The sequence below is a fragment of the Melospiza melodia genome, chromosome 7 (genome assembly GCF_035770615.1).
Source record: "Melospiza melodia melodia isolate bMelMel2 chromosome 7, bMelMel2.pri, whole genome shotgun sequence".
In the NCBI taxonomy this organism is placed as follows: Eukaryota; Metazoa; Chordata; class Aves; order Passeriformes; family Passerellidae; genus Melospiza; species Melospiza melodia.
The window spans coordinates 27,355,137-27,378,277 of NC_086200.1; the positions used below are offsets into that span (position 1 = coordinate 27,355,137).

The window sequence follows — 23,141 nt, forward strand, 5'->3', positions numbered from 1 at the left end:
TTGGGACATTCCATGTGGTTGGGTTTGACCTTTTCAGACTTTGACTGTTGAAACTGGGGTGTCTGTGCAGAAGCTGATGTTCTTTGTTGGTCCCTTTCAGTTGAGGTTTTTAAATGAAATTTCTCAAGCAGAAGAGCAGTCCAAGAAGGGCTTACATATATTTACTGTTTTCAGTGCTAAATTTTCCTTAAATCAAACCCCCCTGTGCAAACATGGGGAGCAATCTCACTGAGTTCCAAATCTCAAACTGTGCTGTCTAATTTTGGCTTTAGCTGCTTTTGAAGAACAGTAATTTTTGGACTGTCATGAAGTAAATTGAGCCCTTGGGAGGTATTTTTAAGCTTGAATTCTTGTGGATGTACCACACATCAGGCACTCAAACCTGCACTTTTCTTTCCTATTTGGATTTCTGTTTTGGGGCCTCTGGTGGTTTGGAACCTTGTTGAACTTTGGGTGCTGCACTACCAATTCTTTGGAGGCATGGAGTTGAAAATAAAAGGGAAAAAGGGAGGAATGATGCTCCTGGAGCAACTGGGAGAGCTGGGACCAGGCTGTCAGTTTGCTGATGAGGCAAAGAGAGCCTGAGTGAAGCTTGGGCACTCTTGCAGAGCCCACCAGAGCTTGAGGAAACCCAAAAATGCACTTGGAGATGTTTCAATCAGACCTGCCCACAAAAATACAGGGCTTTGGCCTCTCAAGCCTTTCCTGTACTGGATTTTTCCCATTCCCTTCTCTCTCTGCTGCATTTGGGAGCTTGAGGCCAGCATGTGCTGCTGTTTCACCCCAGAACAGCCCTGGCTGCCTCTGCCAGTTGAGCCAGGCCTTTATCCCATCCCAGCTCCCAGCCCAGCCTGCATTCATTGGGAGTGTTTTCTAGAATGCTGAACTCTCAGATCTCAGCTGTTATTTCATGCTGAATGGAAATGCTGATGTTAAAATTATAGTGAGATAATTAATTGGAGTTTGGATGGGTGAGAGGCTCTAGCAAAAGGAGAGCCAACAGCTTCCACCAGTAGGAAACTTCCAGGGATTCAGATAAAAGGCCCTGGAAAAAAAATATCTTGAGGGGGAATTGTGTGAGTAAATTTTAGGGCTTAATCCCTTTCTAAGACCATGTTATGTTGGTAAATCCTAACATCAAATGAGCTTGTGTGGGATGTGCTGTGGTTGGGGCCTGTTCCAAGTCACACTCCCAGGGAAATGCCATCCCCAGCGTGGCCAGGGCCCTGCTCATGGAGCAGGGAATGTCCCACAAGGATTTCCATCACACTTTTATTCATTAAGGCTTTTTTTGGTGCCTGAGCATGCCTTGAGTCACGTCTCACCTGTCTGTCAAATACTCTGATCTGGAGTATGAACATTTAAATAATTTATACAAAACCCTGGGAAAGATCAAGCTTTAAGAAGGAGGAACCAGTTCTCTCAATTCCACTTTTGTCCTTAGTAGTTCCATCTGTGGGAAGAAGTAGAAATGTGGAAGGAGTTGGGACCAATGAAAACAAGCATTAAAATGTGGTTAAAATAGTGGTTGAGGTTGCTGAATCCCAAACCTTGCTTTTGGCCTCTTCTGGGTCATTTTTGTTTAATTAGAAACGTGCCATAATTTCTCCTGCAGCCCTGCCACTGGCTCAGTGCTTGTGGGAATGTTTAAGGCACATCCCCAAACTATTAATTCTGGAGAACAAAACAAACATAGACAAGAAAGGAAACCCAAAACATGTTTGTGCCCAGTCCAAATATAGGGCAGCTGCAGCTGACAGGGGCAGGGCTGGTGACGTTCTGGGGCTCTTTAATTCATCCCTGTCACACACATGTGGTGTTCCTTGGAAAAGAGTCTGGGACACAGTTCTGCTGGCCAGAACTCACTCACTCTGGGCTGACTGGCTCAAAGGTACAAGTCCCACATGGTGCTTTCCTGTGGGCTGCACGTAGCAAGAGAGGAAGGAATTCCCTTGAAACTCCCAGCAGTGTTTTCCTGGAGGATCTGCAAACCAGATTTCTCTGTGTTGGGTATTGTAAAATCAGGGCACTCCTGACCAAGGAAAATGATTGGCATCTGAGTCCATGGCTCTGGAATGCTGAATACTCACTTTATTAAAACTATATTTTACAACAATGAAAATATTTATATCATATTATATCATACTATATAATACTATACCATAAAATATAATATCATAGTATATTTTATAATAAATATAATATAATATGTAATATAATATAATATAATATAATATAATATAATATAATATAATAGCATATTCTATTATATTTATTCTAATATATTATTATATTTATCATATTAAATTACATTATATGTTATTAATATATTATGTTATATTATGTCATATTATAGCATATTACAGCATTATACATTACATTATATTATATTACATTTTATTATACTATATTTTATCATATCATAGTATAATATATTAATTATAATATATTTCTTATATAATATATGATATAATATAATATAATATAATATAATATAATATAATATAATATAATATAATATAATATAATATAATATAATATAATATAATATAATATAATATAATATAATATAATATAATATAATATTTCTTATATAATGCGTACTTCTTACTTTTAGCTACTGTTGAAAGCTTGTGACTGTCACCTGTCAGTCCTGATAAGATGGATCTAATTGGTTTATAATTTAAAACGCTATCACTAGAATCTAATAATTAAATTTTTGTAGGTAAATAATCTTCTAAAACATTCTACATGTTCACAAAACAACAGGAGCAGTAAATGAGATAAGAATTGTTTTTCCTCTGTGGTTCTCCAGGAAAAAACCCGGGAGAGAGAATAGTGTGTCTCAGTTCAGAGGACATGTGAATAGTGCAGTGGGTGCCTGGCTGGTGTCACCCCCTGATGCCCAGGGGTGCCAGGGGCACTGACAGGGGGGAATGGGGCTCTTGGATCCCCTCCAGGCCTGGGGGCTGGCGCTGGGAAATGCCAAAATCAACTCAGGCCCCGCCATTCCCAGGCTCTGTGTGCTGATGGACGCCCCAGTGCCCGGGGCCAGGGCAAACGGGGTGCCATCCACCCCCCCAAATCCTCCTCTTCCTCACACGTGTGCTCCTGCACGTGTTTTTCCTCTGGGACTGTTTTGGGAGCAGCCAGGAGCCTGCAGCAGCATCCCCTTTGCTCAGGGGCTGAGGCTGTGGCGGGGCCAAGGTTGGGTTTGGCTCTGCCTTGGGCACGGAGCCAGCACCTGGAGCTGGAGCCGTGGAGATGCTTGGGGCTGGTTCATCCCACTGGGGGGGATGCTGGGCAGCACCCACAGCATCTGTGCAGGGAGAAATTGGGGTGCTGAGCTGCTCTGGGAGCTGTGGCAAAGGAGGTTCATCCCCCTGTGGGGATACTGGGCAGCACCCACATCATCTTGGGTAATGCTGTGAGAAATGCACTGCCTGTTCATGGCCAAAAATATAAAGTTTTAATTGTGCTCTGAGTTTTAAGTGAAATTTTGAGGGAAAAATTGAGGTGCTGAGCTGCCCTGGGAGCTGTGGCGAAGGAGGTTTATTCCCACTGTGCGGATACTGTGCAGCACCCACATCATCTGTGCAGGGAAAAATTGGGGTGCTGAGCTGCTCTGGGAGCTGTGGAAAGGGAGGGATAGCAGGGTGAAACACTGGAGTGCTGAGAGTGCCCAAAATTGTCACTGTGTCCCCTAACCAGCTGCTCTGGGGGCTGGCTGTGGCAAAGCAGGTTCATCCCACTGTGGGGATACTGTGCAGCACCCACATCATCTGTGCAGGGAAAAATTGGGGTGCTGAGCTGTTCTGGGAGCTGTGGCAAAGGAGGTTTGTTTCCACTGTGGGGATACTGTGCAGCACCCACATCATCTGTGCAGGGAAAAATTGGGGTGCTGAGCTGTTCTGGGAGCTGTGGCAAAGGAGGTTCATCCCCCTGTGGGGATACTGTGCAGCACCCACATCATCTTGGGTAATGCTGTGAGAAATGCACTGCCTGTTCATGGCCAAAACCATAAAGTATTGATTGTGCTCTGAGTTTTGTGTGAAATTTTGAGGGAAAAATTGGGGTGCTGAGCTGCTCTGGGGGCTGTGGAAAGGGAGGGATGGCAGGACGAGATGCTGGAGTGCTGAGAGTGCCCAGAATTGTCACTGTGTCCCCTAACCAGCTGCTGTCTCCTCCCACAGATATTGGCACTATCATGAGGGTTGTGGAGCTGTCACCACTGAAGGGCTCTGTGTCCTGGACAGGGAAGCCAGTCTCCTACTACCTGCACACCATTGACAGAACCATAGTGAGTACCAGGGCTGCCTGTGCCCTGCTCCTGGCAGCACTTGCAGCTCCTCATCCTTCTGCCTGGGCTTGTGTTCCTGTCCCTTTGTGGGTTTACACACCTGAGTGTGCAAACTGCCTGCTCCAGGGTTGCCCACACAACCTGGGGTTGTGGGCAGTGCTGGTTTACTGAAGCTGCAGAGATTCCCTGATAAAATTCCTTCTGCAGCTGCTCAGAATTGGGCTCTGCTGCTGTCCTTTCCTCACAGAGGACTCAGTGGAGCTTTGATTCCTCTGTGGTGCACAGATCATTTAATCCAGTCATATTCAACCAGTAAATCTCAATTTTAGTAAAATTCTCAGCTGCTGTAGAAGCAGCCCAAGCTCCATAACAATGATGCATTCACTGTTTTTTTTAATTAAAGTAAACAAAAAAACCCCCAACAAACCAAATAACAACAATAGAATAAATAAATAACAACAGTAAATAACCCATGCAACAGCCCCCACCAAAAAACCACCAACCCCCCCACCAAAGAGCCCCCAAGCCCCTCATAAAACCCAACAAACCCTTTGAAAATCGAAAATTTCATGGAGGAAATTTTTATCCATATCATTTATCCAACCCCAAGGTTTTTGCAGTGGGATAATAATGCTGTTTTCCTCCCTCTGCTGTAGTCTAATAAAGCTTTTGTTCAGGAATGTGCCAGAGTGCAGATAAATGGTGGAGTATGAGGGTGCAGCAGCTTCAGTGCAAATAATTTCATTGAAAATCAGCCTGTGCTGAGGGGAGATATGTGACACAAAGCTCCAAAACAAGGCCAGGAGTGGTGGGGGATGATAAAACCTTGTAGAGGTTGGATTATGCCCTGTTACACAACAGGCTGGGTGCCTGAAAAGAATGAATGTAAATGGCTTCTTGATGGAGCTTATCAAAGCAAAGCAGTCACAATTTCTGCAGTTCTGCACTTGTTTTAAGCTAATATTTTATTCTTCTGTGTTCATCTGTCATGGTTTTGAGGATGACTCTCTTCTCTTTCTATTTTCAGCTTGAAAACTATTTTTCTAGTCTCAAAAATCCAAAACTCAGGGTAAGTAAGTTTCAATCATTTTCTGTAGAAAACTCAGAGTGAAGGGAGCAGCCACTGTGAGGAATTTAATCACAGGTGGACAGAATTGATTGGAAATCAGATTTTCTTGCTAGGCAAAGAACATGGAGCTAATTGAAGGGAAGTCTCAGATGCCATCAAGCACTAATTCAATCATGTCCAAGGGATTTCTAATAGAGAATTAATGGGGCAGCCCCAAGGTGCTTTTACCTTGCACTGGAGGTCTGTAATGAGCTATTTCTTCATTAAAGAGCTGGAATTAAAGAAGGGAATGATGGTTTGAATCTGTCCCAGAGCTCAGCTCCTGAAATGAAGCTGAGCAATGCTCTGAAATGTTCCTTTTGGGATGTGCCATTGGAGGCACAGAGTGAGTTGTCATTTGCTGCAGTCTGGGCTGTTACATGTGGAATTAAAATGCCAGAGAATTTTTGGGGCTGTGCAGGGCTGGGTTAACCTGAAATAATCAATGGATTCCCAGGAAGAGAATTAAGTGAGGCCACTTAATTTAAAATTTCAGGTGAATGTTCATCCTCAGGCTGACTGGCTCTGTTAAGAACAGACTCACGGGGGCTCTGAAAGGGAATTGTTTCAGATTGCTCCACTCAAATTTGGGGCAAAAAAGACTTCTTAGAGAAAATAAAATAAAAAATCAGGGTACTTCTGACCTTCCCTGCTTTTCACACTGAAACCTGCCACTGGTTTGGTTGATAATGTGCTTAAATCAAAGGAGTGTTGGAAATACCAGAAATCTTTAGCAGATTAAACCTCTGGAAGGTGCAGGAAAGGCTTTGACGGAGCCCTTGGAAATTTCCTGCCCTAAAGAAGTTTGTTTGTTTGTTTGTTTGTTTGTTTTTCTGAGAGAAAAAGAGATTTTTCTCTGAACAGGGAAATTTCCTGTCAGCCTGGGAGAAAATCAGCCTGAAAAGTTGCTGGTTTTTCTTTATTAGTCACCTCAATAAACTTGGCTGCAGTTGAATGAGATGATGATTAATGGCTTTGCCATTTCCAGTTGTGCAAGATTTTTAATGTGTCACCATTAAATGTTGGGGATGTGGGAAGCTATTAAAGTTCACAATATTATTTATTATTATTATTACTATTATCATTATAATTATAATTATTAATTATACCTATTTATTTCTTCTTATTATTGTTTTTGTTATTGTTAGTGTTATTAGTATTAGTATCATTACTATTATTATTGCTGTTATTGTTATTTAATCATAATCATGTATATATACTATATTTCTATATATATTTTACCATATTATTTACAGATTATATATATATTAAATAATAGTAATAATAACAATATCAACACTAACATTAATAATACTAACACTATTAATATAATATTAATATATTATTGATATAATAGTATTTTAAGCCTATTTTTATTGTTATTATTATATGTGCTATTACTAATATTACTATTATTGCTATTATCATTGATATTGTTGTTTAATGAAAATCATGTATATATACTATATTTTAATATATATTTTACCATATTATTTACATATTATATATATGAAATAATAACAACAATAATAACAATAACAACACTCATAATAATAACATTACCACTTTTAATAGAATAACAATATAGCAATAATATAATGTTAATATGTTATTTGTTAACAACGACGATAATAATAATAGTAATAATAATAATAAATATGAAACCTGATACAGCAGTATGGGGCTGGGAGGGGAGAATATTGGAAGAGTTGAGATTTAATCTCCTCTGGAGGTGGAAAAGGATTTGTTCACACCTGAGTGTGGCCTGAGGGAAAGGGGAAGTTTGTTCCCTTTTCTTGTGGAAAATGAAGCTGGGAAAGAAGATGATTTGGATTAAAAAGTGATAAACACATAAACAAATGGTGAAATGTCCCCTGCCTTGTCCCCAGGAGGAACAAGAGGCAGCTAGACGGCGTCAACAAAGAGAAAACAAAAGCAACACAACGACTCCAACGAAGGTCCAAGAAAACAAGGTGAGCATCCTGCATTTGTGGGTGCTGAGTGATTCCTGTGGCTGAGTCGGGAGGAGCCTCTGGGGGAAGGTTTTACTCTGGAGCTGTTGCTGTGCCCAAAAATATGATGGAGTGAGTTAATAAAAGCTGCTCTTGGGAGTTGTACCACTAATTCTGGAAGGATGAAAAAAAAGGTGCTGCAAGATGAATAGTTGGTTGTCCACCCTCGCTTGCATCCAGCAGGAGTTTGCAGAGCTGTCCCTGAGTCACAGCCCACTGAATGGAGCTCAGAGTGTGCTGAGTCTTCTGCAAAGACTCATTTCCTTTCTTGGGTAATGCTGTGAGAAATGCACTGCCTGTTCATGGCCAAAAATATAAAGTATTGATTGTGCTCTGAGTTTTGAGTGAAATTCAGTTGAGGAATGTAGTCAGGGAAGGATGAATAATCAGCTTTTGTTAGACAGCAGGTACAGATTGAACAGAATCACAGAACAGTTTGGCTGTAAGGGACCTCAAAGCCCACCCAGTGCCACCCCTGCCATGGCAGGGACACCTCCCACTGTCCCAGGCTGCTCCCAGCCCTGCCCAGCCTGGCCTTGGGCACTGCCAGGGATCCAGGGGCAGCCACAGCTGCTCTGGGCACCCTGTGCCAGGGCTGCCCACCCTGCCAGGGAACAATTCCTGATGCCCAATATCCCATCCAGCCCTGCCTGAAGTTTTCCTCCCTCAGCATTTCCTTTTCTTTAATGAATTGTTGGGTTAGACTTTTTTCTGACTTAGAGATGGGGTAACTGAGAGGTGCTTTAAAAACTTTTAATCTATTTTTAGTCTCATGAGAAGGGTGAGACAATACAGATGTTATAATTCACACCATCACAATCAGAAGCCAACTATTTCCTAATTACAATACATTTTAAGCATCTCTTGGCCTATCAGTTTTAGCTGCTTAGGCTGTAAATGCCTTAAAGCTAATCATCTAAAATCACCCCTCATTGGTCCCACTACAATGCAACTTTCATAGTTTAATTTCTCTAAAGTGTTTAGTCTTTTGTGTAAAGTTACCTTTTAAAACTTGTTTCTAGTTCCATTTCTCTCTCAACAATGTCTGTCCTGTTCCATGGCATTTCTAAGTCAGTATTTCTTATTTCAAAGTTTACATACAGGTGCACATTGTGTGAGCCTTCTGTCAAACTTTAAAAATTTAACTCTAACAAACTGTAAGAAACTGAAAATTTAAAAATTTTCTACAAATCCATTTCCCTCAATGAATGAGTCCAGAAGAAAATGAGCACAATCCCTTGGGAACAACTCTTATCCTAAGCAAGTCTAAGCAAGTCCACTTCCCTGGCAAATTATTGCACTACAGTGCATCAGTTTCCTTTCAGAAACATTATTATTTCTGATATATCATATATATATAATATCAGAAATATATTTCAATAATAATAATGAAACACCATTATTTCTGACATGATATATCATTCATATATCATATCAGAAATAGATCTCAATAATAATGAAGAAACACCATTATTTCTCTTATATATATATATAAACCACAGAAATAATGGTGTTTCTTCATTATATATCTATAATCAAGAAACACCATTATATATAAACATTTTATATATATATATATATAATGTTTATATAATATTATATCAGAAATATATTTCAACAATAATGGAACACCATTATTTCTGATATGATATATCGTATATATATATATTTATATCATATCAGAAATAGATTTCATTAATAATAATGAAACACCATTTTTCTGATATATCATATCTATATTATATCAGAAATGTGTTTCATTGATAAAAATAAAACACCATTATGAATGTTTGCTGAAAAGGAATGTTGCATTATGAGGTAGAAATGACCAAAGGTTTTCAAAACCCCTCAGGATTCTGGTGCTGAAGAAGAAAAAGCTGCAGCAAATTCTGTTAAAAAGCCATCTCCCTCCAAGGCAAGGAAGAAGAAGCTGAGCAAGAAGGGCAGGAAAATGGCAGGGAGGAAACGAGGGCGCCCCAAGAAAATGAACACGGCGAGCACTGAGCGCAAGACCAAGAAGAACCAAACTGCACTAGAAATTCTGCATGCTCAGACTGTCTCCCAGACATCTTCATCCTCTCCTCAGGGTGAGTGCAGGGGTGTGCAAGAGCCTGGATGAGTCTCTGAAGCTCTGGATGTTCTGGTTTTTCCTTTGTGGCCTGGTTGAGTTGGATTTTGTGGCATGAATTCCATGTTGTCACCAGAGCAGAGCTGTCCTTTAGGAGGTGGTGGTGGGATTGGTGATGATGGATGTGGGTGGGATTAATTAATTGGTGGTGGTTAATGTGTTAATGGTGATGGCATTCCTGTACTGATGGTTTGGGGGTGGGATTAATGGTGATGGATGGTGATTAATGCATTGATGGGGCTGGGGGTGGGATGTGTCTGTGGGTACTCAGCCAGGAGCTGGGGCTGCTGCCTTCTCTGAGCTGCTGCTCTTAGGATGGACCACAGAGACCCTTCCCAGCACTTTAGAGCAGTGTGTGGATGTGTTTGGAGCTCTGTGTTGGTGACCTAAGCTCCTGGATCTCATTACAAATCCCCCTTTGTGCCACACCTGGCAATGCTGACTTAGAATCACAGAATCCTGGGTTGGTTTGGCTTTAAAGAGACCTCAAAACCCATCCAGTGCCACCCCTGCCATGGCAGGGACACCTTCCACCATCCCAGGCTGCTCCAGCCCTGTCCAAGCCAGCCTTGGACACTGCCAGGGATGGTCCTTCCCAGCCCAAACCAATTCCAGGATTCTGTGCCATGTTTTCAGGATTCTGTGTCATATTTTCAGGATTCTGTGACATGTTTTCAGGATTCTGTGCCATGCTTTCATTGGCAAAGCTCCTGTCCTTGTCCCAAACACTGAGTGCTGACCTGAGGTTGTGTTTGTGTCTCTCCAGATGCCTACAAGTCACCTCATAGCCCATTTTTCCAACTACCTCCTAAAGTGCAACGGCATTCGTCCAACCAGCTCCTGGTGACACCCACCCCCCCTGCACTACAGAAGCTGCTAGGTAAGGCCTGCCTACCCCCCTTTGGGGTTTTTTATGGGGTAGGAGGGGGATTCTCTCCTCCCCACCTTCCCCTGCCTGCCCCACATCTGTCAGAACCCAGGACATTCCTCTGGCTGCCCTGGAGCACTCCAGACTCTGGCAAAGGGCTCAGAGACCTTGGCACAGTCAAAGACACCTGTGCCTTCCATTTTAGCCCATGGAAACAATTCCCAACTTTGTGTGAAGAGTTACAAGCCACAAGGGTTTAAATAGAATGATAGTGAATTTATTACCAAGTGAAAATGTAGAATTTTAGAGTTTTTAGAATGAAGGTTCAAGAAGGAAGATAGAAGAATCTGGGCATGTCCTTCTACTCCTTCTTTTTCTTGTCCTCCATACTCTGCTGTGATGGTGGCACTTCTGGGTTGGTTTAGAGTAGAGACAGACTGTCTAACATAGGTGATAGGTATTGGAAAATTATTGTAAATAAAGTACAGGTAGTTTTTGGTATAAAAAGCCAACACCACCCCAAGGGTGGTCAGTGTGCCACAATCCAACCTGCTGGACAGATCTCAGCAGGTCAGAGAAAGAATGGAGTAGCTAAGAGCAAATAAACAACCTTGAGAACCAGAGCTGAGGAATCACAACTACTTCTTCAAGTCTGAAGCTAAGAAAAAAGACTTTTGATACCTCAAGAGCCAATCCAGCAACAATTCAGAACCTGAGACACATCCTCGGGCAGCACCCCCTCCTGCTGAAGTTGGTGTTTCACTCTATATTTATTCTCTGATGTTGCTTCAGCTCTCCTTTGGCACAACAGGCAGTGAGCCTGGATTTAGTCAGAAACAGCTTTATTTGAAATGAAAACATTCTCTTAATCCTGGGGAACACCACTCTGTTGTGGTGTTGTGAGGGCTTTCAAGACGAGGTGAAAAATGTGAAATTATTTCAAGTTTTCAGAAAGTTGATTTATTATTTCTTGATATTATATTATAATAATGACATTATATATGTAAATATATATATATTTATGAATAACATTATATCATGCCATTATATATATAATATCCTTTTCCATAATATCATATTATATCCCATAATATCCCATAACATAACATAATATATATAATATATAATATATTCTTGTATTATATAACAATATATCAATTTATATTATATTATATTATATTATATTATATTATATTATATTATATTATATTATATTATATTATATTATATTATATTATATTATATTATATTATATTATATTATATTATATTATATTATATTATATTATATTATACCATATTTTAATTAGATATATGGTATAATATCATAATATATCACAATATATCATAATGTATGATATCATATTACATATATTATATGATATGACATATTATATTATGAAAATGATATATTAAAACTATACTTAAGAAAAAGGAAATATCAGAAAGCTAGACAAGAAGAATAATAAAAACCTGTGACAGACACAGAGAGTGACACAGCTAGCTGTCATTAGCCATTAATTAAAACAATTCACATGTTTGGGTAAACAATTACCAGGTTATATTCTAGAGGAATGAAACATGGAGAAGCTGAAGCTTCTCAGGAGAAAAGTCCTGGCAAAGGGATTTTTCATAAAATATCCTGGTGACACCACTCCCATTCCTCTGCCGAGCTCAGGGCCCATAAATGAGGCCCTGCCTGAGAGGCTGAGCTCACAAAGGTGTGGTTGGAAATTGCAGGAGGTGATTAAAGAAAATCCTGGAGGCTTTTTCTGTTTTATCTTCTGTTGCCTGACCCCTCCCAGCTGTTTCTGGATTTTGGCATTACCATGAGCCAGACCAGGATGCTCTGGGATGTGGCACAGAGGGACCGAGGGTACCAGAGGTGTCCTTACCTTGGGCTCTCCTGAGTTTGTGCCAGTCATGGCTGATTCCTGGTGGAAGAGAGAGAAAAAGAATGATTTAAAGGGGTGTTTTGTGGCAAAAGAGTGATTTTGAGGGATATTTTGTGGGAAAAGTGATTTTTTAAAGAGTTATTTTGTGGGAAAAGTCATTTTTGAGGGATATTTTATGGGAGATTTTGTGGTAAAAGTGTGATTTTTTTTGTGGCAAAAGAGTGATTTTGAGGGATATTTTGTGGCAAAAAGAGTGATTTCTTTTTTTGAAGGATTTTTTTGGGATATTTTGTGGTAAAAAAATGATTTTTTTTGAGGGATGTTTTGTGGCCAAAGAGTGATTTTTGAAGGGTTATTTTGTGGCAAAGAGTAATTTTTGGAGGGATGTTTTGTGGGATAATTTGTGGCAAATGAGTTTTAGGGGGTACTTTGTGGCCAAGGAGTGTTTGGGATTTTTTGGTTTTTTTTTTAAGGGTTATTTTGTGGCAAAAGAGATTTTTGAGGGATATTTTGTGTCAAAAGTGATTTTGAGGGATGTTTTGTGGCAAATAGTAATGATATTTGAGGGATATTTTGTGGCAAAAGAGTGACTTATAGGGCTATTTTGGCCAAAGAGTGATTTTGAGGGATATTTTGTGGCCAAAGAATGATTTTGAGGGATATTTTGTGGCAAAAGTGTGACTTTTGAGGGATGTTTTGGCGAAGGAGTGATTTTTGAGGGATATTTTGTGGCCAAAGAATGATTTTGAGGGATGTTTTGTGGCAAATAATAATGATATTTGAGGGATATTTTGTGGCCCAAGAGTGATTTGAAGGGATATTTTGTGGCAAATGGGTGATTTTTATGGAATGTTTTGGGGCAGGGTGGATGGGGTCATGGTTTCCATGGGACATGATGGATCCAAGAATTCCTTTTGTGCCAGGAGAGGCATTTCCAGCCTGTTCCTAAATCCATCCTCAATGGCTTAGTCTGACTTAGAGTCCAAATCAAAAGCAAGGGAGAGACAAGTGAGGAGAGGTGGCCAGGGAGAAAATGGGGGCAAACAGGGGCATGGCATTTACCCTGCTGAAATTCTTCATCTGTTTTATTTAAATTTTGTCTATTTATTTTTATTTATACTTTATTTCCATTTTTAATGGTTTGGTCAGATCTTGAGTCCAAATCTGAAGCAAAGGAAAGACAAGTGAGGAGAGATCACCAGGGAGGAAATAGGGGCAGACAGGGGCATGGCATTAACTCTGCTTAAATTTCTTATCTGATTTATTTTTATTTTATCTATTTTCATTTATTTATTGATTTATTTCCATTTTTTATGGCTTAGTCTTTGAGTCCAAATTGAAAGCAAGGGACAGAAAAGTGAGGAGAGGTGGCCAGGGGGGGAATAGGGACAAACAGGGACATGACATTTACCCCTGCTGAAATTCCTCATCTGATTTTTTTTTTTTTTTGATCTATTTTTATTTATTTTTTATTTATTTCAATTTTTAATGGCCTAGTCTGACTTTGGGTCTATTTCAAAAGCAAGGGAGAGACACATGAGGAGAGGTGGCCAGAGGGGAAATGGGGGCAAACAGGGACATGGTATTTACCTCGCTGAAATTCCTCATCTGATTTATTTTTATTTTATCTATATATTTTTATTTATTATTCTATTTCCATTTTTAATGGGTTAGTCTGAGTCCAGAGCAAAAGCAAGGGAGGGACAACTGAGGAGAGGTGGCCAGGGAGGAAATAGGGGTGAACAGGGCCATGTCATTTATCTAATGCTGAAATTCCTCATCTGATTTATTTTGCAGACTCATTTAAGATCCAGTACATGCAGTTCATGGCGTACATGAAAACTCCTCAGTACAAAGCAAGCCTGCAACAGTTACTGGAGCAGGAAAAGGTGGGTCTGACTTTTACACATTTCTAAACAAAATTACCAAACTCTGAAGTTCCTTGGATGTGGGGAAGAGTGCTGGGGATGGGAATTGTGTGCATTCACACCAGTCCTGCTTAGGCTGAACAACTCCCAGGGTATTTTGTTGCTAAACTCATTTTTTTGTGTGTTTAAATCACACAAAAATGAGAGAACTGCACCTCCCCTTTTCCCTGACAATGCTGACTTAGAGAATCCTGGAATGGTTTGGGTTGGAAGAGACCTGAGAGCCCACCCAGTTCCACCCCGGCAGGGACACCTCCCACTGTCCCAGGCTGCTCCAACCCTGTCCAGCCCGGCCTTGGGCACTGCCAGGGATGGTCTCTCCCAACACAAACCAATTCCAGGATTTTATGAACCACAGTTCATAGAATTATGGATTAGGAAACCATTGAACTTGGATTAAGAAACCCAAAGTGTCATCACTGGTTGTGGGGACTTAGCACAGCATCATTGGTACTGATATCATAATGGGTTGGATTGCACTGATGGGCAAAGGGTAAATGTCCCAAATCATGGACTGGAAAAGGTGGAAAGGCCAGGAGGGTCCTGGACCTGTGCACTGAGGTGTTTGTCTGCCATGTAGCCACCAGCAGAGGGAGGAGATCTGCCTGAAACCTCCTTGTGTTGCTTTGTCTCAGTGATGAATGATTGTATTGCTGTATCATTTAGCCCTGATGGGTCTGTTCTGCTGCTTCTGTGGAGGAGCTTTCCCCACAATGCTCAGAATTAAACTTCAACTTCCACTTGAAACCTTGCAGGGCCTGAAGGGGCTCCAGGAGAGCTGCAGAGGGACTGGGGACAAGGCCTGCAGGGACAGGACACAGGGAATGGCTCCCACTGCCACAGGGCAGGGCTGGATGGGAGATTGGGAATCAGGAATTGTGGAATCCATCCCTGGAATGGATTTCCCAGAGCAGCTGTGGCTGCCCCTGGATCCCTGGCAGTGCCCAAGGCCAGGCTGGGCAGGGCTGGGAGCAGCCTGGGACAGTGGAAGGTGTCCCTGCCATGGCAGGGGTGGCACTGGATGGGCTCTGAGGTCCCTTCCCACCCAAACCAGTCTGGAATTCTGTCCAGGTCCAGCTTTTGGCATTCCCTGTGGAAGCTTTCCTTACTCTGTAGTCTTTGTGAGAGTGTCAGAAAAAAGCCACAGGGCTTTTTTATCAGGTTTTCCACATTGGGAACTCTCCAGAGGAAATAAATTAACTTTTGCCACCCCATTCCTTACTGAGAAGTGGTTGGTGCTGCTCTGGTGTTCATGGAAACCTCTTTTTCTGTGGTTATTTCCATTTGCTTTCACAGTCAATCAGCACTCAGAACTTTCATTTTTTTCCTTAAGCAGCAGATTTTTCTTCTTGTTTTGCACTTGTCAGGAAAGCCAGCATAAAGTGAACTTATCTCCTGCACAAATGAAATGATGGTGTGTAAAGGTTGTGCCCTGCACAGAGAATGAATCAGGGGTCTGGAAAAGTCATCACTTGGTGCTGCTATCCAACAGCTGCTCCACACTTTTAAATGTTAAAATGAGGAATTCAGTATGAAAATATTTTTTATGGAGTGTTACATGGCAAATTAAACCTGCCAGAGGCAGAACTTGGCTGGGTGAGGGGCTGGGTATGGTCTGTTCAGTAACTCCTTCTTACAGGAAGGTTTTCAAGTACAATAAAAATCTCTGTAATGATGATTTTGAAATCAGCTGCTGCTTCCCAGAGTGCCCTTAGATGGAGCTGTCAGCCCCTGCAGTGCCTGGGAAGGCTGAATGAAATGTCTGGTGTTGAAAACAAAACTGTTTTTCCAGCATCCCCCAGAGCATCCCCTTTAGCATTGCAGGGACTTTTCCCCAGCCAGGTCTGTGTGTTCCTGCATGTGAGGAATTTCCAGCACTGCTTGGAATATCGGCCATGGAATTATTAAGGTTGGAAAGGATTAAGGTGCTTTTTGCCCTTGTTCCCCACTTTTCCTGGAGCAGTGGCTCAGTCTGTGCAATCCCTGCTTGGCCTCTGCAGCACAAAGTGGAGAACAGGATAATCCCAAAGCTCCCTGGGCTTTCTGCACTAATCCTGCTTTTGGGGCTGGGTAAATGAGGCTTTTCAGCCAGTCCTGTCCTGCCCTTTGCTGTGCATGGCCATGGATTGGAGCAGGGACCTGGTTAAGGAATGCTCAGGGCTGGGAATTGCTTTGAGTGGCTCAGGTGACCTGCTGAAATAATGGTGGTATGAGTATGTAACATAAAAGTGTATAATAATATATAATAATATACAATATTGTATATATTATATATAATATTACATAAAAATAGTATATATTATGTATAATATATAATATTATATATACTATATATAATATTATATATTATATACTATATATGATATATATTATATGCTATATATTATGTATAGATGTGTGTATGTATATATAAGAATAAAATATATCATTTATAATATAAAATGTATATATAATAGATTAGATAATAGATAAGTGTGTATTGTATATAATATATAATATATAATATAATATATAATACAATATGTAATATACAATATGTAATATACAATATGTAATATACAACATGTAATATACAACATGTAATATATTATATATTATATATTATATATTATATATTATATATTATATATTATATATTATATATTATATATTATATATTATATATTATATATTATATATTATTATATAATAATGGTGACAGAAGTAGGAAAACTGGTTTGGTTATTTAGGACTTTATTCCTGCCTCCCTCCCCAGTGTATTTTCATTTACTGCATCTCTTCCATGAGAATTGCACAGGGAGGCTCTGAGCTGGGGCTCTGGGGATTTAGAGCCAGCTCCCTGTTTGGGAGCAGATTTCATGCAGATAATCTTTTCCAGTTCTATTCCTGCTCTGTGGGATGTGATTATTGCTGCTGCTTCACGATGCGCTAGGAGGATAAAAATGAGTTTCTAAGACTGTCTTGATTGTATTTTACCATAGAGGTGGAAAAACCTGCTTCAATTTAGTCAGAAATTCACTGCTTAAAAACTCTTTACTACCTAAAACCTACTTAAATTTAGTCAGAAATTTACTACTTAAAGGCTCTTTACAGCTGATTTAACCCCACCAGTATCACACCCAACAAATCCAGGTTTTCAGCAGCTCTCCTGCATCCAGGTTCTCTCCTAAAGTGCTCCACAAATCTCCTTGAGATGGCCCATGCTGCAGCTGGTGCTGAAATGTATTTTTTCCCTCTTCCAGGAGAAGAATGCTCAGCTGCTGGGGACAGCCCAGCAGTTGTTCACCCACTGCCAGGCCCAGAAGGAGGAAATCAAACGCCTGTTCCAGCAGAAGCTCGATGAGGTACCTCTGTGCTTGGGGGGCTGTTTCCAAATCAGCTGCTTGCAAACATTTCTGGTCCAGCTAAGTGAGAGCAGAGCAGTCTCAGCTCTTCAGCCCCTATGGTGTTTGGTGAAGGATTCACCCTCTTATGCTCAAACAAACTCTGTGCTGCCAACCTAGCTCAGGAGCACAGGAGGGAAATGTGGGAACTGTCCACAGACAGTTCTGTTGGCTGGCAAAGCCTAAATGCCAGTTTTGCAGTTGAAGGGGTGGAAGAGCAGCTCCAAGGTCCTTGTGACCCTCCTTGTTATCCCCCAGCAGCCACAAAGTGCCTTGTGGAATGCTGGTGGAGGTTCTGAGAGCTGCAGATTTCTGCAGATCTCCTCAGTGTCACTTGGGAATGGGACAATCACCAGGAATGAGGGTGTCAGAACCCCAGGAATGATGGTGTCAGGACCCCTTTGACTGATCTCACCCTTCACCTTTTAGCTGGGAGTTAAAGCTCTGACATACAACGACCTGATCCAGGCTCAGAAGGAAATCTCTGCTCACAACCAGCAGCTGAAAGAACAGACAAAACAGCTGGAGAAGGACAACAGTGAACTCAGGAACCAGAGCTTGCAGCTGGTGGGTCCAGGGGATGCTGCCCTTGGGCTGAGGGCACAAGCTGGGGGTGAAACATCACCCAGCTACTCAGGGATGATGGGGGGAAACCTGCAGGAGTCCTTTTTTACCTTTGATTGACCCCATAGCAGATCCTGAACTGGCAGTTGTCTCAGCTGTGTCCCCAAACAGCTCTGAATGTCACTGGGTCTGGGTCTGGCTGGGCAGGGAGTTGTGCAGGGCTTGCTCTGTGGTGCTCATGTGGTAACTCAAACTTAAAGAATCATGGAACTGGTGATGTGGGAAAAGACCTGTAAGGTCTTGGAGTCCAACCATCAAGGAACACCAAGACACCAAGTCCTCAAATGTCACAGCCACTTGTTGTTTGAACACTGCCAGGGGTGGGGACTCCACCACTGCCCTGGCAACCTGTGCCAATGCCTGACCACCCTTCAGTGAGGAAATTTTACCCATCTAAACTTCCTCTGGCACAACTTGAGGCCGTTCCTTCTGCTCCTGTCCCTGTTCCCTGGAGCAGAGCCCGACCCCTGGGCTTCCCCTCCTGTCAGGAGCTGTGCAGAGCCACAGAGTCCCCCCTGAGCCTCCTTTTCTCCAGGCTGAGCCTCTTCAGGAGGTAGATGAAGGGAATGTCTGGATGTGGAAGCACTGAGGGTGGGTGATAACACTGTTTTAGAAAGCGCCACCACACTCCCTAGCATGAAACTGGGAGGACTCAGTGGGTTAAGGGGTTTTTGTACATTCAGTGCAAAGTTCCTGCTTTCAGCTGGGAGCCAGGTGTGCAGGGTGAGAGCTCTGTTCTGAGCTCTTTGTCCTTGTTGTGACCTCTTTGTCCCTGTCCCTGTGTGTCCCTGCAGCTGAAGGCTCGCTGTGAGGAACTGAAGCTGGATTGGTCAACGCTGTCACTGGAGAACTTGCTGAAAGAGAAGCAGGCCTTGAAGAATCAGATTTCTGAGAAGCAAAAGCACTGTTTGGAACTGCAGGTAGAGAGCAAGAAACAAACACAGTCACCAGTTTGGGGTAGCTCTTGCACAATGGGCCAGTTATGGGTGTTATACTAAATGTGATGGGTAAAGATGAGTCAGGTGCTGCTTTTTATATTTATTCTTTTTTTTATTCCCCCAGAGATTGAGCTTTCTATTAGAGGATTTTAGTAAATAAACATGTGGATAACTTGTAAAAGCAGTAGATACCATGACCTGATTCCTTGGTGATGCTGTGGAAGGAGGAATCATGGTTTATCATTACATAGAATTAAAAATCACAAGCTGATGATTTTTGTGTGTGCTCTGATGTCTCAATTCAGGAATCATAGGGTCCCAGACTGGTTTGGCCTGGAAGAGACCTTAAAGCTCATCTCATTCCACCCCTGCCATGGGCAGGGACAGCTTCCACCATTCCAGGTTACTCCAAGCCCCATCCAACCTGGCCTTGGACACTTCCTGGGGTAGGGTGGGAATCATTTCCCCCTGAGTGACAAGAAATTAAACTCCTCTGTGTGAAGAGCTTTTCTTTCCCTGTGAGATTGGCTCCAGAGCTTTTCCAGCCTTTTGCTGGATGCCTTGGCATGGAGTGACTGTGCAGTACTGAGATACTCCACACTCCCTCTGTAAGTTTGAGATATTTTCCTTTTGGTTTTAAGATCTCAAATATTCTTTCTCAGGGTCTCTGAACCACTCCCCTCACCTGGGCCTTTTGGTCTTAAGCTCAGAGCAGAAATTTTCTCTCAAATATTGAGGTCCCTTGTTCTGCATTATTCCCAGAAGCAGAGACACTTTTACTTAAAAGAATTTAGAAACAAAATTCCATAATGTGGAGTTTTGATAGAATGATAAAATTCATACACTTAATATAGGTTGGTATAGATTGGTTCTACTGTATTAAGATGCTAAGCGAAGAAAAGTATATAATAGAATCATTATTAGTTATTATTAATAATATGATTATACACTTAATAATAGAATAACAGAATTTATACACTTAACAATAGAATTATTAAGTGTAGTCTTTAATTTTTGTTTTCCTCTTCATTTAAAGATCAGCATTGTGGAACTCGAGAAGAGTCAGCGGCAGCAGGAGCTGCTGCAGCTCAAGTCCTACACCCCCTCAGAGGAGCCCCTGCCAGTGCAGCTGCACAGCAAAAGCCACCTAAGCCGTGACCCTGAGGCTGAGCAGGGCAGGTTCCAGCTGGAACTGGAGTGCTCCAAGTTCCCCATGCCCCACATGAATGGCATGAGCCCCGAGCTGTCCATGAACGGCCACGCCACCCCCTACGAGCTGCAGCATGCCTTCAGCCGGCCCTCGTCCAAGCAGAACACCCCCCAGTACCCCAACTCCCACCTGGACCAAGACATTGTGCCCTGCACCCCCAACCACAGCAGCAGGCAGAAGGCAGACAAGGTGACCAGCCTGGCCCTCCCTGATTACACCAGGTTCTCCCCTGCTAAAATCGCCCTGCGCAGACACTTGAATCAGGACCATGGAGTCAATGGAAAAGCCACAGCTAATGAGATCCAGAGGTGAGAGGGCTCATAGCAGAATAAATCACATGGATTCCATTTTCTTCATGCTGGAAAAAGCCCCTCATTTGTTGGGAAGGATGAAAGTTTGACAAGAAAGTCTCACAGATATGTGTGCTTAGCAGAAAGATTTTTGAATGTAGAGTCTGATGAAGGGATAGAGATGGAAGCAAGTTTTGATATACAAGAAAATAAAAGAATTGCTGAGCCAGTCTTACTGGATAACCAAGGAGGCAAAGGGTGTGTTAGTTAGAAGGAAGTTTTATGGCCTAGAGCAAAGGATAAACCCACCCCAAACAGGAAGATGTTTTTACCAAGCAGAAAGACAGCACAGGCAAACAAGTCAGCAAAGTTGCAAGTAGAAAAAAGGTCTCAGATTTTTCTACTGCAAGAAAACTGAAAAACAACTTCTAGCTTAAACTGTAATGCACTAACTTTTAGTGATAGGAGAACAGTAACATGAATATGGTAATTATTGTAGTTATGATAGGCTATAGATAAAAGTTAAGGTATAGATTGGTTCTACTGTATGAAGATGCTCAGCAAAGAAAAGTCTATAATGCAATTTAACCAAAAGAAAAGTATATAATGCAATGTAACCAAAACCAAAGGGTCTCCAGGCCTGTCTGCAGCTGGAGCTGACAGCTGTAGGCACAGCTCTGTCACCCACCACCCTGGACTGCTGTCAACATCTTAGATAGAATAAACTGCATTTTAGAGAGCTGCCTGGAGTTCCACATCCCTCATTTAGGCTCTTACACTTATTTATTCACATAATTAATTTTTATACAGCTTTATACATTTTTATACAGACCTCATGTGTGACTCCAATTGGTCAGTAGTTTTCTTGCCAATTATTATTAGTAACAAGTTGTTACCCTGCATTAATTGCTCATTCAAACCGTGGTGTGTACGTGCAGGGAAAGTTGTTTGTGAGAGATAGTTTTCATTTTTCTATCTAAAAACAATTTATACTGGTGCTGGTTGTTTCTCACTCAGGAATAGACTGTTTTGTTAACAAACTTCTCACACCAGGATTGCTTTCACATGGGAACTTGCAAAGTGCCAACTTTGCCACTGATTCCAGGAAAGCAGGCCTTTCTTTATAATTTTTCTACCTTACTGCAACAGGTAGTGTTAGTAGCACTGATACTAACATTGGGAAAAGATGTTTTACAAATTGGAAGTTAATCTGTTTTAAAAAGTTTTATTTCATGAAAACAAGCGATGAGAGCTAATGGGGTAAATAAGGTGGGACAGGAATTGAGTGTGGTATTTCTTGTCACTGGTTTTTGCATCCTGACAATTGTACATTTCTCTTGCAGAGCTGAGCATGTCAAAGAGAATGGCCTTACATACCCAAGCCCTGGAATTGCAAATGGCATCAAGCTGAGTCCTCAGGAAACTCGGCCCTCCTCCCCCGCGGCCTTACCCAGTGCAGGAGAGAAGGTAAAGGGTGTGCAGCTGCTCAGGGCACGCTGGGAAATGCAGGAATGGCCTGGAAAATGCAGGGTTGGCCACACTGGAAGATGCAGGAATGGCCTGGAAAATGCAGGGCTGGCTAAGCTAGAAAATGCAGGAATGGCCTGGAAAATGCTGGAATGGCCAGGCTGGAAAATGCGGGAATGGCCTGGAAAATGCAGGGTTGGCCACACTGGAAAAGGCAGGAATGGCCTGGAAATGCAGGGTTGCCAGACTGGAAAATGCAGGAATGGTCTGGAAAATGCAGGAATGGCCTGGAAGATACAGGGTAGCCAGGCTGGAAAATGCAGGGTTGACCAGGCTGGGAAATGCAGGGCTGGCCAGGGTGGAAGATGCAGGAATGGCCTGGAAATTGCAGGAATGGCCAGGCTGGGAAATGCAGGAATGGCCTGGAAAATGCAGGGCTGGCCAGGCTGGAAAATGCAGGAATGGCCTGGAAAATTCAGGGCTGGCCAAGCTGGAAAATGCAGGAATGGCCTGGAAAATGCAGGGCTGGCCAAGCTGGAAAATGCAGGAATGACCTGGAAAATGTAGGGTTGGCCAGGCTGGAAATCAGGAATGGCCTGGAAAATGCAGGGTTGGCCACACTGGAAAATGCAGGAATGGCCTGGAAAATTCAGGGTTGGCCAAGCTGGGAAATTCAGGGTTGGCCAGGCTGGAAAATGCAGGAATGGCCTGGAAAATGCAGGGTTTGCCAAGCTGGAAAATGCAGGAATTCTGCTTTCTGTGGCCAGCTTGGAATGGGAAATGATACAAAATCCAGTGGGTGTGATGCAATAAATCAGAGCTGGTCAGAGAGAGAGAGAGAAAGATGTGCTGTTTTCTGAGCACCAGTAGTGCAGTGGGAATGCTGTTTGATCTGGCACGTGTCTGCTTGAACTGGGAAAGGAGGCTCTTGCACAGTTATAAAAATAAAGAGTAAAAAATATGGTCCATGTAATTGGTGCAGCCATGGAGC

At 42.1% G+C, this 23,141-nt stretch overlaps 1 protein-coding gene across 6 annotated transcripts in view; it reads left to right on the forward strand.

Annotated features, from left to right (window-relative positions):
• Positions 1 to 23,141, forward strand: part of DOT1L (DOT1 like histone lysine methyltransferase) — a 94,708-nt gene that overhangs the window by 48,657 nt on the left and 22,910 nt on the right. For all 6 annotated transcript variants that reach the window (XM_063160855.1, XM_063160860.1, XM_063160861.1 and 3 more), the window contains exons 11-21: positions 4,194 to 4,300; positions 5,328 to 5,369; positions 7,298 to 7,381; positions 9,273 to 9,507; positions 10,315 to 10,428; positions 14,108 to 14,199; positions 17,481 to 17,582; positions 18,051 to 18,188; positions 19,040 to 19,165; positions 20,220 to 20,701; positions 22,027 to 22,150. In XM_063160855.1, the coding sequence (XP_063016925.1) occupies positions 4,194 to 4,300; positions 5,328 to 5,369; positions 7,298 to 7,381; positions 9,273 to 9,507; positions 10,315 to 10,428; positions 14,108 to 14,199; positions 17,481 to 17,582; positions 18,051 to 18,188; positions 19,040 to 19,165; positions 20,220 to 20,701; positions 22,027 to 22,150 (1,646 nt within the window). The remainder of the gene's footprint in view (positions 1 to 4,193; positions 4,301 to 5,327; positions 5,370 to 7,297; positions 7,382 to 9,272; positions 9,508 to 10,314; positions 10,429 to 14,107; positions 14,200 to 17,480; positions 17,583 to 18,050; positions 18,189 to 19,039; positions 19,166 to 20,219; positions 20,702 to 22,026; positions 22,151 to 23,141) is intronic.